Genomic DNA, 16,071 nt, shown 5'->3' on the forward strand with positions numbered 1-16,071 from the left:
TTCTTAGCAGTATATTTTGAAGAGCAGAAGTTTTAATTCTTGATGAAATGTAATTTATCAGTTTATTCTTTTATAGATTGTGCTTTTGGTATCAAATCCAAGAAATCTTTGCCTGACCCAAGGTTACAAGAGTTTTCTCCTATGTTTTCTTCCAGAAGTTCTGTGGTTCTAAGTTTTATATTTAGGATTATTATACATTTGAAGTTAATTCTTTTATTTAGATTGAAGTATGGACAAATATGATTTATTTTGTACTGGATTACTTGTTCCATCAGCATTTGTTAAAAAGACTGTTATTTCTCCACAGAACTGCTTTTGCTGAAAATTAGTTGTTCATATATGTGCAGGTCTCTTTTCTGGACTATTCTGTTCCACTGATCTGTTTTTCTATCTCTGTGCAATACAGGGATGCAGTTTTAATGCAGTGTAAGAGATGGCACTACAGAGCACCGTACTTGCTCCTCACCTAATCCACTTTACTGTAAAGTTTCATTGAGTTGCCTGTTGTCCTGATTAAGCAGCCTGAGTTTAGGAATCCTTGCTTAAATATTTTCAATAGATGGTAAAGTATATGGCACATAATAGGTATTGTCATTTTTGTTTTTAGAAGATGTAAACATTAGGGATTGAATTTTGAGTGCCATGCTGGATACCTTGGCATAGTCTCCTCTATTTATTAAACAGGTTAGGCCCTGAAATTCTATTCAAAAGTCCATTTGCCCAAAAGTCCAAAGTGGGGGACCATTGTGGACATATCTGTATAGAGTTAAGTTTTAAAAGAGCTGTGTTTTCCTTTCTAAGTTTTCACTTCTTATCATTGTAGACTCTTTCACTTCTTTTGCACTGATGCATTGATGGAATCAATGTTTATATTATAAAACCATTCAAAAACAAGTACAAATGGTACACAATAAATCAGCAAAGGACTTGACAGACTAAATTGACAGCATGTTCTGTCAATTGATGGAGACAGGCAAAGCACTTTTTCTTTTTTTCCTGGCTTCCTTGGTATTTTGGTATTTCCTTTGTAAGTCCCTAAGATCGAGTAACTAACAAAAAAGGTTCTGTTTAAATTGCATTCCTCTCTTACCACATATACACACACATGGGCACATGTAGACACGTATACCACAAATGCTGTATAAGTGATGGGCTGCTCTGAGATTAGTTTGCCATTCAAGTACTAACCAGGACTGACCCTGCTTAGATTCTGAGATCAGATGAGATCAGGCACATTCAGGATGGTATGGCCATAGACCAGATGGAGATTTTCTAAAACCCATTTCATGCAAGGCAGGCAAGTTGTGCCCTCATTTTCTATTGTCTCTGGCTTCATCTGTAATCAGCAAATGGAGCCCTGCAGCCTGCACAGTGTTTCCTCTGCAATTTGTTGCTGTCTCCTAGTTTGCACAACACTGAACCATCTCATTTTGAAATTCAGGAGTGGCAGAGGAAGCCTTTGATGGAAGATTGTAATTTAGGTGAAGGGAAAGTCAAGAGCAAGATCACTTATTTTGTGGAAGGCTGGGTGTTGAAGGAAATTGCTTTTGTTCGTCAGTCTCTGAGCCTCTCAGCGTATGTGCTTCTGTGACCCTGCCCACCATCATCAGTGACCTAAAAATCACATAATTTCAACTATTCTTGAAACCTATCCCCATCTGTTGTGCATGGCTTGCACACTCACCACCTCTTTTGCCAGCCAGTATGTCTAACTCTTTTTACCTCACAGCCAGCCTTCTGTTGGTGGCTGGCTGGCTTTCTTGCTTTCTTTCCTACTGCTTCTGTGATTTTCAAATGGCTGCCTTAAAAGCATTTTTCCTGATCTCTTCCTTATCCTTCTGCTCTCCTACACTTTCTCTCCCAGTGCTTGTGTAAGAGGAGAAAATTTTTATCTCTACCCTGTTAGGGTCTCTGGCTGGGCCTGAGAACTAAGTTGATGTAAGATAGATTGACAAAAGAAAAGCATACAGATTTTTACATGTATGTGGGAGCCCTTGCATGAAAATGAAGACCCAAAGAAGTGGCAATACCTAAATGCATATTTAGTAGGTTGAACAGAGTGGCAGTTGTGGAAAAGTAACCAAAAATGTCTGGGGAGGCTAAAGGAAGATAAGTGTTATTTTAAAAAGATCTGTTTGTACAGATTTTTCTCAGCTTGGACCTCCCCCACCTCTGTTAACCAGAAAGTTTCTTCTCTCTTACTACAAGGAGGACATCTTTCACATGGGAATTTCCTCCCCTCTCTGGATCTCTCTGATGATGATGTTTCTTTTCTCCTGGTACTGGGAGGGCAGAGTGTCCCTTTTGTATCTGCTGCCTTTAGCTTAAAATAGTCCTTATACCAAAGTGGCATATTTTGAGGTGGCTTATTCTGCCACCCTTCATTCATTTGCTAAATATTTCCCCTGCAACGTATGGCACACAGTCATCTTATTTTTAAAAACACTGCAGGTAGTTCCGATGGACAGTTTCTCTTTGGAAGCCCTAGCCTATATCACGGTAGACTCAATAGCCTTTGAAAATTGCTGTTAATTGATCCCAACAAGTTGTTTTATAAACCAGACAGTTTTCCTCCCCATATTATAGCAATACTGTAGAGATTGCCCAAGTTTCTTTAAGGAAATTATTATTTATTTTTTTTTAAGAGATAATGTCTCGCTTTGTCAGTGAGGCTGGAGTGCAGTGGTGCAATCATAGCTCACTATAACCCCAAATTCCTGGGCTCAAGCAATCCTCCTTCCTCAGCCTCCTTGAATAGCTGGGACTATAGGTTTGTTCCAGTAGGCCTGGCTAATTTTTAAAAAAAGTTTTGTAGAAGCAAATGTCTTGCTGTGTTTCCCAGGCTAGTCTCAAACTCCTAGCTTCAAGCAATCCTCCTGCCTCGGCCTCCCTATTTGCTGGGATTACAGGTGAGTCACTACACCTGGCCTCAGAAGTTCTTAAATTAGTTACCACTGGTTGGTTGGCGGTGGATTGGTGGGTATACATATGCACACACACACACACACACGTATATGTAATCATGTATACAGCAGTTCTGAATGTTGATAAGATGATTAGCTTATAATCAATCTGTCTTTGATTCTTATTGCTTATAGTGGATAGTGTTTTTCAGTTTCCACGCCAAGATAGTAAATGAAAAGTTAAATGATTATTTTACTTTATATACAGTAAGCAGTGAATAAATGTTTACAGAGGGAATGAACAAACAGTGGCCTGGTTTGTTCCGAATTTGTACCAAAGGGTCTATATAGTAATTTATAAATAAAGATGTATCTTAGAAAAAATAAAGATAATCTTTAGTCTTTGAAAATATAAATCAATTTTTAAAATATAAATGTATTATTACATAATAAAAACATTTTATAGACTGTTCATTTCCTTTTACCTCTTAAGCCACCACCTCTAGACACACTCTGATCTCCCTCTTTTCCATCTTCCCCTAGAGTGGAAAATCTCAGTATTAATTGGAGCTAAGGTGATTGTACTACTGCTGGTAAGACTTCAGCTGGTCTCTTACAAGCTAATGTCACGGCATGGGGTCCATTTGCTCTGTAGCTATTCAGCAGTGCAGTGAGAATGCCTTGATTAATATGCTACATGAAAATAAAATGGATTTGGAAAAAATTATAACATACTCTCATAAATATTAATTCACATTTGTAGGGAATTGCACATAATTTTCAATATACTTTGGAAGCACCTTCAGTATGAAAGATTTGGTCTCCAAAGAGAATGGCATAATTTTTTTAAAAGCACAGTTGATACATTATTAAATATCCTTTGTTTATTAATCTGATACTCTACATGCATATGATGCAGGACAGTAGGTGGGTTGTGTGACAAGGAAAGGAGTTTTTTACCCTGTGGGGAGTTTTTATATTACCCTTAGAAGTGGTAAAATTTAATCACATTATATAGATGCAGCCCAAAATGAAACTCACCTGGCTCCTTCTCCTAGCATTGCCATTATTCCTGAATATCTTTTCATGATAGCTGACTATTTTGGTTAAATGTGAGAGTGAACGGAGAACATTTTTGGGTTGAACAGATAACCTGTGACATAGCTGACTAAAGTAGTGGACGCTGGACAAAGGAATTCAGCAAACATTTATTGAACATTTACCATGTAGTGTAGGCATAGTGTGCAAGGTCTGGGATTGTGGAATCATTGGCCATGTGCACTTTCTTTGATCTCAGCTTGTCCCCTAAACCACTTTTTACCATAGCCTCATTGCCTCAGGAGATGGCAAATGGGTAAATCATCTGTAGTGGTAGCAGCTAAAAGTTAGAACAGAAGCTAGTCATTTGCCTTATAAGACTTATTTTTGATATCTTCTTGCTCTAAGGATAAGGTCTTTCCACTTTCCTGGGGCTTCTTGCTGTTTGCTGTGATCCTTCTTCTTCTTTACCAGCAGAGCCCACTAGATTTCTTGTTTCCTGCTTCTGTCAGCTTTTCTGTGTAGTAGAGGCAGCTTAGAATATTTTTAAATCACATTGTTCTTTATAGGTTTGGATGTTTTGTCTAGTTGTCTCATTTATTTATGTATTTAACAGTCTATATATTGACCACCCACTATTTTCCTGGCTTATATGAAGTACTTATTATGTGAAGCACTGGGGTTACTGAGATGAACCTACTCAGTCCCTGCTCTGTTTCACATTCTTTCAAGAGATACGCTACAAGCTGCCTCAAGGCCTTTGCATAAGCTGTTGTCTTTGCTCAGTCTTTCAGATCTAGGTCAAATGGCAGTCATTTCCTCAGCTCCAGCCCTCTCCTCTGTGCTAATTTCCCCCAGTTTTAGCACCCTTTACCTTCCTTTAGAGCAGTTAATTCAGTTTAGAATTATATATTTGTGTGATTTGATTAGTATTTGTCCCATAAATTCTGGGTTTTGTGAGGGTGGAGATTTTTTCTTAACACCATTATCTTCCCAGCACCTATACAGGTCTGTGATGAGGTTGTACTTGGCATATACTGGGTGCACAAAAAATATTTGTTGAATGAGTGAAGGTCTGAGAACAGAGGCTTTGCATTACAAGAAGGGTCTCCTTGAGTGGGCAGCACTGGTGAGAGTACTTAAACTAGAAAAACAAGGAACATCTAAGGGAGGGCTTTTTGAGGCCAAGGCAAAACAGTATAAAGGCCTACCTAAGTTTGCTATAACAAAGTACCTTAAAATTGGGGTACCTTATAAACAAGAAACGTTTATTTTTCACAGTTCTGGAGGCTGAGAAGTCCAAGATCAAGGTGCCAACAGATTTCGCATCTGGTGAGGGCCCATTCCTCCAAGATGGCATCTTCTAGCTGTGTTCTCACATGGTAGAGGGGCAAACAAGCTTCCTTAAGCTCTTTATAAAGGCCTTAATCCTGTCATGAGGCCTCCATACTTATGACCTAATCACTTCCCAAAGGCCCCACCTGCTAATATCATCACCTTGGCGACATGTAAATTTGGGGGAGATACAAACATTCAGACCACAGAAAGGCCAAAAAACTCAAATTAATGGGCTTGGCTTATTTGGGGGAAGACATCAAGGGAGGCCCGTGTATATCAAGGGTGGTGTTCTGGGATACTGGGAAGGAGCAGAGTAGATAACTATATTGAGAATATTGGATATGGAAAGGAGGAAAGAGAGTGGTATTTTGAGAAAGAGAAATGGATAAAAGGAAATTTTTCTTTTATTTTTAAATGTGCATTTAGAACCACAGAAACTGAGAAACTGGAGGTGGAGGTGAGGCTCCATGAAGGAGCATTTTCTGTGTGCAGAGGATCATATCTATCCACTCATTTACAGATAATTGAATGCCAGATCATTTTCATTTTAGTGCTTAGTGTGTACAACATTTCTTAGGGGTCAGAGGACATCTGTATGTATCAGGTCATTTAATGTTCTGTGAGCTCATTTTGCCAATGAGCTCAGAGTTGCAGTGACTTACTCCAAGTCTTGTAATGAATAATGTCAGTGTCTGGATATTAAAAACCCAGGGCCTTTTAGTATCTTGCTGTTTCCTGAGCTGCCTTCAGGCACAGAACTCTACCAGATCATATGGCCTGAAATGCTTACCTATAGTTTCTACAGATGCAGCTCTCCATTAAGTGATGTTGGTTGATTATCCGTTTGCTACCTATTCCCAACCACACATAGGAATACATGAAAAATTTCTATTGATTTTGGTGATAATATTGTTGTTACATTTTGCAAAGATGGAAATTAAGGATGCTCATGGGAACATGTGGTAAAAATATAATGCATTAAGCAAACATTTTAATCATATGAATTGAAAGTTTCTTTCTTGTTGGCTTACATCCACCTGGCCCTGATATGTTCAGTCTTATGCCATTTCTTTTGAATCGAACATGCACTTAGCACTCTTTTTCTGAAACATAACTGATGCATCAACTTGGGAAATGAGTGTATTGAGCTTCCTGTTGAATGTCATTGTATGTTGGACCCAGCACTGAATCAAACAGAAAGCCACTATTCCAGGCAGCAGTGAAATCACTTTTAATGACAGATATTAGTGTTATGTTGAGTTTTTTGTCCAAAAAGAATAGAAAGGATGTATTTGTGGTGGCATTAGGGATTCAGAAAAATTGAGAGCCTGTTTCTCAGTTTTAGGTATTCTCGTATCCCACTTGCCTATCCCCCTTCTTTCTAGTAACCCTATTTAGCCTATCTTTTAGATATGACCCTAGATACCTATATAACCACCACTTCCTTTTCCTTCTCTTCTCTTCTGTAGAAAGATGTAGCACTTAAGCCTCAGGAACGTGTGGAGAAACGCCAGACCCCCTTGACCAAGAAGAAACGAGAAGCACTTACCAATGGCTTGTCCTTTCATTCGAAGAAGAGCAGACTCAGCCACCCACACCATTATAGCTCAGATCGAGAAAATGACCGCAATCTCTGCCAGCACCTCAGGAAGAGAAAGAAAATGCCGAAAGGACTCAGACAGGTGAGGAAGCTTGGGTTTCTTCTTTTCTATGGCTGCAAAATCCCTTCCTTAGGTGCCTGCTCCTCTGTAGTTCTTCCTGACAGGTGGACAAGATGTGCTTGTTGGGATGCTGGAGTGGCTACCCTGCAGAGCTGTGTACTTGCTTCTAAAAGAATATAAAACCCAATCTCAGTGTTATTAGGATTTGAAACTTCAGTGTGGTACCCTTTCAGTCAGATGTGCTCTGTGCAACAAAACTTGATGCTGGTGTTACTAGTGTTCAGGGCAGACTGAAGTCTTGATAATTATCAAGGCTTATAGGGGAGAGATCTTCATAATTAGGACAAATAGAACAGGCAGATTTGATCACATACATTGTGCATCTCATGGTTCTGAAATGCTAAAAATGGTTGTCTGTAGGTGAACAGTGTCTTGTATAAGATTTATATTTTCCAGGGAAGCTCAAATATTGTGGCATGTGGGAGTGCAGTGGCAAAAAAATGAATTTGCCTTTCAGTGCCTTAGTTGTTCTCTATAGCCCATAATTCAGGACTATCTTTGTGATTTGTTGGTTGTATGAAAGTCTGGTAGTGTTGCTTACTGGCTTGTTAATAATTAGATTTCAATGATCCACAAGAAAATATAGCTCTTGGCATTTGGGAAGCCTTTCTGCCTGTGGAAATCCCCACATGAGATGGATTAATAATGAGAAATGAAGCTGTTTATAGAAAATTTTCTGCACAAATCCAAAGGTTTTAGTGCCTGTGGAGTTACCTGTATCCTGGGTGTGTTTTGTTTGTTTTTGGCAGCACTATTGGGTGGGATTGATTATAACTTGCAGAAAGTAGAGGAGGAATTGTGGTTTACAAAGCAGGTATTTCTAATTAGAAGCCGAACAGGTAATTTCTGGTTTGCAGATGTTTCTTGCAGAGAGGGAAGATCTGGGATCATACAAAACAGTTGTTACAAAACCTCCTATACCTTTAAAATTGTATCATGAGCCTTACTAAATACAGATTCCTGGTCCCTTCCTAGGACTTAATGAAATTTTTACTTTTAGGAAGTTTCTTATTTGATAATGGTCAGCCTGGTAGGAATTCAAGTCTTACAAAGAATTAAGAGTGTTATTTTGGGTGATTTTTTAGTTAAAAGATTGGAAGCATCAAAAGCCCCTCAGTAAGATGTAGTGGGCAGTTTGGTATCAGAATTCTGCCTGATGAGTAATGAAGGCTATGGCCTGAGAAAACATCTGAAACAATGGATTTCAGCATGGATTCAGGCTCCCAGGGTGATGCCCCAAATCTGACATCCAGCACTGTTTCTGAAGGTACACGTGTCCTGAAAGGCCAGATTGGAGTTGTAATTATCAACATTTACCTAATGTATACCATGCTACAGTGATTCAGTGGGGGGTTCGTGTAGTATAACTTGTAATTTGTACAACAACCTGCCTTATAATACCATGGCTACTACAGATGTGGCAACTGGGGTTCATAGCGATGAAGTGACTTGTCTGAGGCCGCTTAGCAGTGAGAGACAGCCAGAATTTAGGTGCAGATATCTCTGGCTCCACAGCTTTGTTTTCCCTGTACATTGATTCTTCCTCCTTTGTTTGAGATAAGAATTGGGCATGAAGAGAAAGCAAAGTCCAGGTCAGAGGATGGAGGTAGTCTACAAGTATTTCTAGAAAGTACATGAGTAGTTTGGTCATATGGAGTGACTGTCATCATAGAAATGGCTTATGAAAGCAAAAGAAGAAACAGGATAAATAACTGTAAGGTTTTTGGATGGTTGGGTCCAGAGAAAGAAAGACGAGCAGAGTAGAAAGGGGTAAGCAACGAGGCTTTGAGTGCTCCTGAGCGAGGGCTATGGGTCCCAAGAGAGGGGCCCGGGCGAGGTTCACGGGTCCCAAGAGAGGGGCCCGAGAAGTCGCACTGCCCAGAAGTCTTGTGTGGGCTTATGTATGTTTTAGAGCTGGGGGATCGGGGTTTTTCAGTTCCCTTACGGTTTTAGGGTGGGTATTGAGAACTAGGAGGGGCTGGTGGTATGTATGGATTCCAGGAACTGAGACCCTTATCAGGGTAACCATCCAGGTGTGGCTATTTAACTTAGCTGGGCCCTGCAGGCATTGTTTTCGGCAGGTCTCCTGGGCTTCTTCTTTTTTTTTCATTAGGGAGGGGAGGGGTGCCTGCCACCAGTCTTACATTCTGGCCTTTTAGTGATAATAGGGCACCATGGTCTTTCTGGCTACTTCCTGCTTTTGAGGGGCATAGTGGGGGCTATGGGCCAGAGTCAGCTGGTGGAGGGATTACTGGAAGGGGAGAGTAGGGATAAAGAAGCATCTGATTTACTGCCACTCTGGATAATTCTTGTAAATGATGTTGGAGAAACTGTAAAAGATAGGAGGCAAAGAGAAAGATTAGGCAAATGATGATAATGGGTCCTATTAATAGCAATAGCCAGGTGGCTAGAGAGGACTGCATGCAGCTGAAGGAGGATATATTTGACGGCAGCGGTTGTGTAGGTCTTTACTCAGGGTGTTGAATTTATTTATGGTCTGCTCTACAAGGCTGCACTCATTGACATAGTAGCAGCATTCCTCCTGAAGGAAGATGCAGGTCCCTCCTTTTTCGGCTGTCAGTAGATCTAGAATCAAAACACTTTTGCGGTTTCATTAAGAGCAAACCAGGATTTCAAGAATATCTTGTGATTTTAACCAAACCTTTTCTCCTTTAATTATAGCCATACACAAAATTCTTTCGTAAATTCCCTCCACGAACTCCATCACAACCTACACAGACCATCTACGACATGCTTGAGCTTTCTTTTTTGTCCTAAATTTCCTCTTTCCCAAATAACCAGCCATTCTGTTCCAGGACACAAAGTGACTACACAAGATCCTTTTCCACCCAAATCATTCCCTCGCTGATCTTTCTTAACAAAAATACATTTCCGTGCTCATAGCCTTTCTACATCTTTTTCTTGACCTTACTAATTACCTTCTATCTTGATTTTATTTTTCCTCCAAATCCGTGGTTTGAATCAAATTCTAAACAACCTCTGAATTAGACAAAATTACAACATGATTTCTTTAACATTGCTGTCAATACCCATGACCGATACCTGGGAAGGATAAGCAGGGCCTGAAAAGAAGGCAGGACAGAGTAGGTAGCCCCTGTGTCAACCAGAAAGGACACTGTCTTACTTGCTACCTTGATTGTTACCCTGGGTTCTGCGAGGGTGATCGGGGCCTCTTCAGTCTTCCGCAGCCAGACCCAAAACCACCATCGGCAGGTTTATGGATGGAAGGACTGACTCTCTGGACTTCTGTCCTGAGGAGCAGTCATTTTTCCATTGTCCCCCTTGGCCACATGCCGGGCAAGGCTTGGTGGGTGGACGTGGCTGGGGGCACCGGTTGGCCCACTGACCTTCCTTACCGCACTTGAAACAGGTGCCCGGTGGAGTGTAACTGGTTGTCCTGGATGAGGTCGACGGCTTCATGGGTCCTGCCAGCCGCAGGGCTGCAACCAAGACTTAGGCTTGTAGGTGTGCCTTTTGGCGGGCATGGGCCTCCGCCTGCTCTTCTCAAGAATTAAAGATTTTAAATGCCATGTTCATCAGGTCCTGGATATGGGTCTGAGGGTCCTCCTCTGCCTTTTTGTGTTTCTTTCTGATGTTAAGGGAGGACTGAGTAATAAAGTGGGTTGTAAGGACAGTAGTCCCTGCGAGGGAGGTAGGATCTAGGTGGGTATATTGGATAAGGGCGTCTGTAAGGCAGCTGAGAAAGGCTGCGGGGTTTTTGTCTGCCCTTTGAGTGATTTCCCCGAGTTTATAATTTACCACGCGATGTGCCACAGCCTGGAGGCTGGCAAGGACACACTGTGACATGCTGTCCTGCCATTTCCTGCCCTCCTTTCCGGCCGGGGTATCAGCTTGGTATTCATTCCCACTCTGGCTCTTCGTGAGGGACAGCCTCGGCCCCCCACTGCCATAGTGGGGTCCGTAAGATGGACCTCATCAGCATGTCCCTGAGTCGCTGCCCAGACACGCTGTTTCTCATCTGTAGTGACCTGAGTATGGTGGAGGCTGAGCGGGAGGAGAGCTGAGAGAGTTAGGTGGGTCAGAGAAAGCAGAAGAGGCGTCTGAAGAGACACTTGTTGAAGAATTAGAAGAAGAGATGGAGGACGGCGGGGGACCCCGCGCAAGGAGGATTTGTGCAGGGTGGCAGGTCAGACAGAAAGAAGGATGGGAGCGCAAACAGAAAAAGGCTTGGACATATGGGATCACTGACCATTTACCGTTCCTGTGCCAAAAATTATCAAGGTCTTGTAAAACATTGAAATCAAAAGTCCCATTTTCAGGCCATTGAGAGTCATTGTCCAATTTATACATCGGCCAGGCCATATTGCAATAGAAAATGAGGCTCCTGGGCCGGATGTCTAAACCCAGTGTTTTCAGATTGGCCAGCAGACACCCTAGGGACATCTCGCAGGGAATTTTAGAAGATTGGCTACCCATGTCACCCCAACCCGGATGGGGAAACAGCCAGGAACAGTTTCCTGGCTATGGAGGCAGCAAAAGTCTGGGGGGACGTCCACTCGTGTGGACTAGTGTGCCGGTACAGAAAGGGGTGAGAGGAATTCAGGTGTCCCCAAATAGCCTCAGCCCCTGGAACGGGAGAGCCTCTGATGTGGACTCACGGTTTAATGGACAGGGAACAGCTTCCCGGAGGGAACGGAGACTCCTGGGGGATCCGGGCTGGGATAACACAGGGTGACTCACCCAGGCCGAGGTCATCAATCAGGGACTCGAAGGCAGTCAGAGGAGGCCCTGGTCCGGAATGCAAGAGTTAGTGGAAGGGAGTGGCGCAGCCAAAGCCCCAGAATGGGCTGGCACAGCCAAATGCCCCTCTCGGGTTTTGGCACCAAAATGTAAGGTTTTTGGATGGTCAGCGCCAGAGAAAGAAAGACGAGAAGAATAGAAAGGGGTACGCAATGAGGCTTTATTTGAGCGCTCCCGGGTGAGGGGTCCCGAGAGAGGGACCTGAGAAGTCGCACTGCCCAGAAGTCTTGTGTGAGCTTATATATATTTTAGAGCTGGGGGATGGGGGTTTTTTGGTTCCCTTACAGTTTTAGGGTGGGTATTGAGAAATAGGAGGGGCTGGTGGTATGTATGGATTCTAAGAACCGAGACCCTTATCAGGGTAACCATCCAGGTGTGGCCATTCTTTAACTTAGCTCAGCCCTGCAGGCATTGTTTTTGGCAGGTCTCGTGGGCTTCGTCTTTTTTTTTTTTTCATTAGGGAGGGGAGGGGTGCCCGCCACCAGCCTTACAATAACTAAGTTCAGACAACAGAGAAACAGCTAGAAAGTTTGAAAGTAACCATATTTGAATGAGGTTTTTTTGTTTGTTTCTTTTTTTTTTTTTTTTGACAGGGAGTTGGGGAGAGAGAGGTAGGGCTAGGTTCTATAAAAGGTGACGCTTCTGTGGTATTTGTGACTCCTAACTCACGCTTATGTGAGAAAAGTAATTATTCCCAGTGGAAACAGATTGCAAGGTAACCACCCACCTTTCCCCCAGGCCCTCCCTCCAAGCAAGGTTAACAGAAAGTCTTCTTACCCTTTTAGTCAAGAAACCAATTTAATTCTGAGCCAACACTAAGCTGTGGATCCTCATCCTTGAATCTCTTTCTCCTAGACATTGTCTGATTTTTCTATTCTCTGTTGTAAGAATTCTTCTTTATACTTCTTTCTACTCTAAGAGTTTTAGGGTCCTCCTATGAAAGAGTATGTGATCATAAAAGAAATCTAGGGCTTAGCATCTTAAATTTGAGTAGCTTTTAGTCTTAGGGGCCAATTTTCTGATACTGATGATATTTGAAATCAAAGCTATCTTTGTTTTAGGCAAAATATTTGAAAAGCAATTATTTTGACTCTTTAGGAGTCATGGAAAAGGATCATCTTTGGCCCTGTGTAAAGGTTTTAAAAACAAGGGGTGTTTTCTTACCTTCAGTGTTGATGCCAAAATATACAGTCCAATCAAGTGTTCTATTTCTAGTAAGATGGGAAGCATAAGTTGATAACTGAGGTAAGGTCATGATACTTTTCATTTGTAATATTCTTAGAATTCACAGTGCTATTATGAAACCCCAGACAAATCGCTGCATGTTGCTATCCATCTGGAAAATATGGGGGCTTGGAATATTTTTTAGGCTTCTCCCTCTGAGGTATATGGTTCTTTAAATTTATGAATAACACAGAAGAATATAGTGTTGTAGAGGTTTGTGAAGGAGTCTGTAGGTCTGAAGGTAATTTTGTTTTGAAGTCCATCAGTCTGTAACTGATAGACCTCTCCTTTAAATGTCTTCACAGAGCCTAAGATGCATTTATAGTGGGAGGGAGAGGCATGGTCCATTGTGTGTCAGCCCAGACAAGTGCCATCTGTTGTGTGATCATTGGTAAAAGATGACACACAATTGTTTAATGGCCACAGTGGATGTTCAAAAGCTTGTCCTAAGAATAGTTGAGATTGCTTTCCTATCATACTAGATGCCTGTGCACATCACAATTACTTTTTCTCATTCCTTTGCCTCTTATCAGATAAGGAAACTGAATCTGACCATCTTAACTGGGAGGGGACCTTGACATGTGAGTGAGCCTTGAGGAGCATTTCTCAATTAATGGAATATCATTTAGTACCTCTTGTTGAGAACTACAGGTGAAATGGGGGGGGGTGGTTAGAACTTAGCCTTTATTTCTCACTTGGTGAGAGTAAATTAGGTTTGCATCTGATTAGGAAATGGTACTTCCTGAGAAGACAATTTAATGCACAGCTTTCCTGTAATTATGGGAAGATGTCACTCCTTAGTAGAGAGGAAATAATAGGATTTTTTTTTCTGAAAATCCGTTGAAGGCAACTAATCTTTTTACTCTGAGAGTGTAATTATATACTTTTAATAGAAAGTTGTGTAGTTCTAAAGCCAAACTGCTTTTTCTTTACTTTGCTGATTATAAAACCTCGGTTCTTGTGATGTTTTTCCATACTGTGAAGAGAAAGCTTTTTAACTGGCACTTAACTTACTTGTTGGATTATATTTTTAAGTATAAATACATAACTGACTTAGAAGATGCTGAGCTGGCAACCGGCTTGGCAAATGGTTGAGCGTTTTGATATGGCAAATTGGAACACTCTCCTTAATTCCCAAAGGGGTTAAAAAAAGTGATGAAGAAAGGAGCAAGTTATATGTTACACAAAATAATGCCTGTCTTTCTGACCTCCCTAGGCTTATATTGGTCCTACACAGAACTATTTGCCCTTGATGTGAGCACTTAGAAATTATATTTAAAAGTTTTAGCTTTTACTAATAAGGGCATGGTGGATTTTTTTATTCTCTACTTAGACTTGGGGGTGGGAAAATCAAAACCAAGGTTGCACAGATCTCTGTAAAGGTTGCACAGGTCCTCTCTGTAAGGATCTTTATTCTGTAATTGGGACACTAAGTCACAATGAAACCACCGAGGAACACAAGGAAGTCATGTTTTGCCAAACCTATTAGCCAAATTATAACTTTCTGAGAAGCATTTTGGGAAAACTTAACCCTTCCTACGGCATTGAGTTTAGTTTTATTTCAGTATGTCTAACTTCTAGACCATAGGGGATGCTTTAAAAATTTAGTACTTTGTTGTTTAAAACACAGAAAGAGCAAAAGCATTTAAAAATAGAGTAACAAGGATGAAAAGTTGATGAGAGTTCAGAGAACTCTTGGTTTGGCTCTGACTGGATTTCTAAATCTCCATTTAGTCCATTAGTCTGTCCTTTCTTTCTAGCATGAACTGAGCCAGAGGAAATAGGCTTAAGTGAGCTAGAAGGCATTTTTAGATTATAGAAACTCTTCCAATAGATACCAGGATGGATCATCACAATAAATCCTGGAGTCTTCCTCTTTAACTGAGTTTTAGGCACCAAAAAGCCATTCATCTAACGGCAGAATTTCCCAGAGAAAGAGGCAACCTATTGAGATTGCTTCTGGTCATAGGAGAATACCATTTGAGAGGGAAATAAAGAAATTTGGTTAGAGTCTGCTGTACCCAGTAGAAGGTGGTGGTGAAGATGGCTTAAGTGGGAATGCTCTCCATATGGTTTAATCATCTGTATACAAGTTGATCTGGGTAGGTATTTCTTCTAGGGAATGGAAATTTGCTCCTTTCTCTGAAAGGATGGTGGGAGATTTATAGTTGACATTATAAATTATAGATACCAAAAATGTCTACTGATTGCTGGGAAAAAGAAGGATTGATCCCAGTACCAAGAATTTAAAATCAGAGTTATTGCTAGAACTGTACATGATGGTTGCATCTGCTTTGTGTGTTGACATTGTATGTTGGCCTTATTTGCAGTAAGTGATTGTAGTTATATAGAAGGGCCCAGGTGACTAAGCCACCGGCTGTGTTTCCACCTGGCCTGATGGAGCAATATATCCCAGCCTGTGCTTTTTCCTGTTGAGAATGTTTGCTACCAGAGGCTGGTGCTTTATTTTAGTAAGATTTAATCATATTGTCTTTCATATTGTCTGAGGAGCTTTTTGTGACATTTGTTACTAGTAGAAATTGCAAAGGAGGATTTATAATGGAAAACTTCGATTAAACTGATAGATCAGTTCAAGTTACATTTCTGAAGGCATGCTAATTAGTTTGGGGTAGAAATGTAGGGCAAAATCACACAAGTATTTATCCAGCTTGACTCTAGAGCCTACAGGTTTCTGGAAATCAGAGCATTTTAAACACTAATTTAGGCTTGTACTTTCATAATGAAAAGACTTATAACCTTTGCTAGTGCTCTTTCAAACATACATTTGTTATAATGGTTAGGTGCCTGAAGGTACCTTGAGCTAGTATTAAGAAATGTGAGCCTCAGTTAAACCATTTTTACTTCATACTTCTAAATTTCAAGTTTAACATGTTAATTGTGGTTTTATTTGCTTTTGAAAAATTGTGTAGTCATATGGAGATTACAAGCTAAAGTATCAAATAAAATTATTTAGTTTTTCCTTTTTTATGAATTTAAGTTGCATACTACTTTTCCCCCCTTGCCCAAAGTATAGAAATAAGAAAAAATACAAGAAAAGATTGGGA

General features: G+C 40.9%; 1 protein-coding gene across 2 annotated transcripts in view; it reads left to right on the forward strand.

The window, feature by feature from the left end:
* Nucleotides 1-16,071, forward strand: part of AUTS2 (activator of transcription and developmental regulator AUTS2) — a 1,151,910-nt gene that overhangs the window by 282,027 nt on the left and 853,812 nt on the right. For both annotated transcript variants that reach the window (XM_045543179.1, XM_045543180.1), the window contains exon 2: nucleotides 6,749-6,961. In XM_045543179.1, the coding sequence (XP_045399135.1) occupies nucleotides 6,749-6,961 (213 nt within the window). The remainder of the gene's footprint in view (nucleotides 1-6,748; nucleotides 6,962-16,071) is intronic.

This window comes from Lemur catta, chromosome 2 (assembly GCF_020740605.2).
Source record: "Lemur catta isolate mLemCat1 chromosome 2, mLemCat1.pri, whole genome shotgun sequence".
Taxonomy (NCBI): domain Eukaryota; kingdom Metazoa; phylum Chordata; class Mammalia; order Primates; family Lemuridae; genus Lemur; species Lemur catta.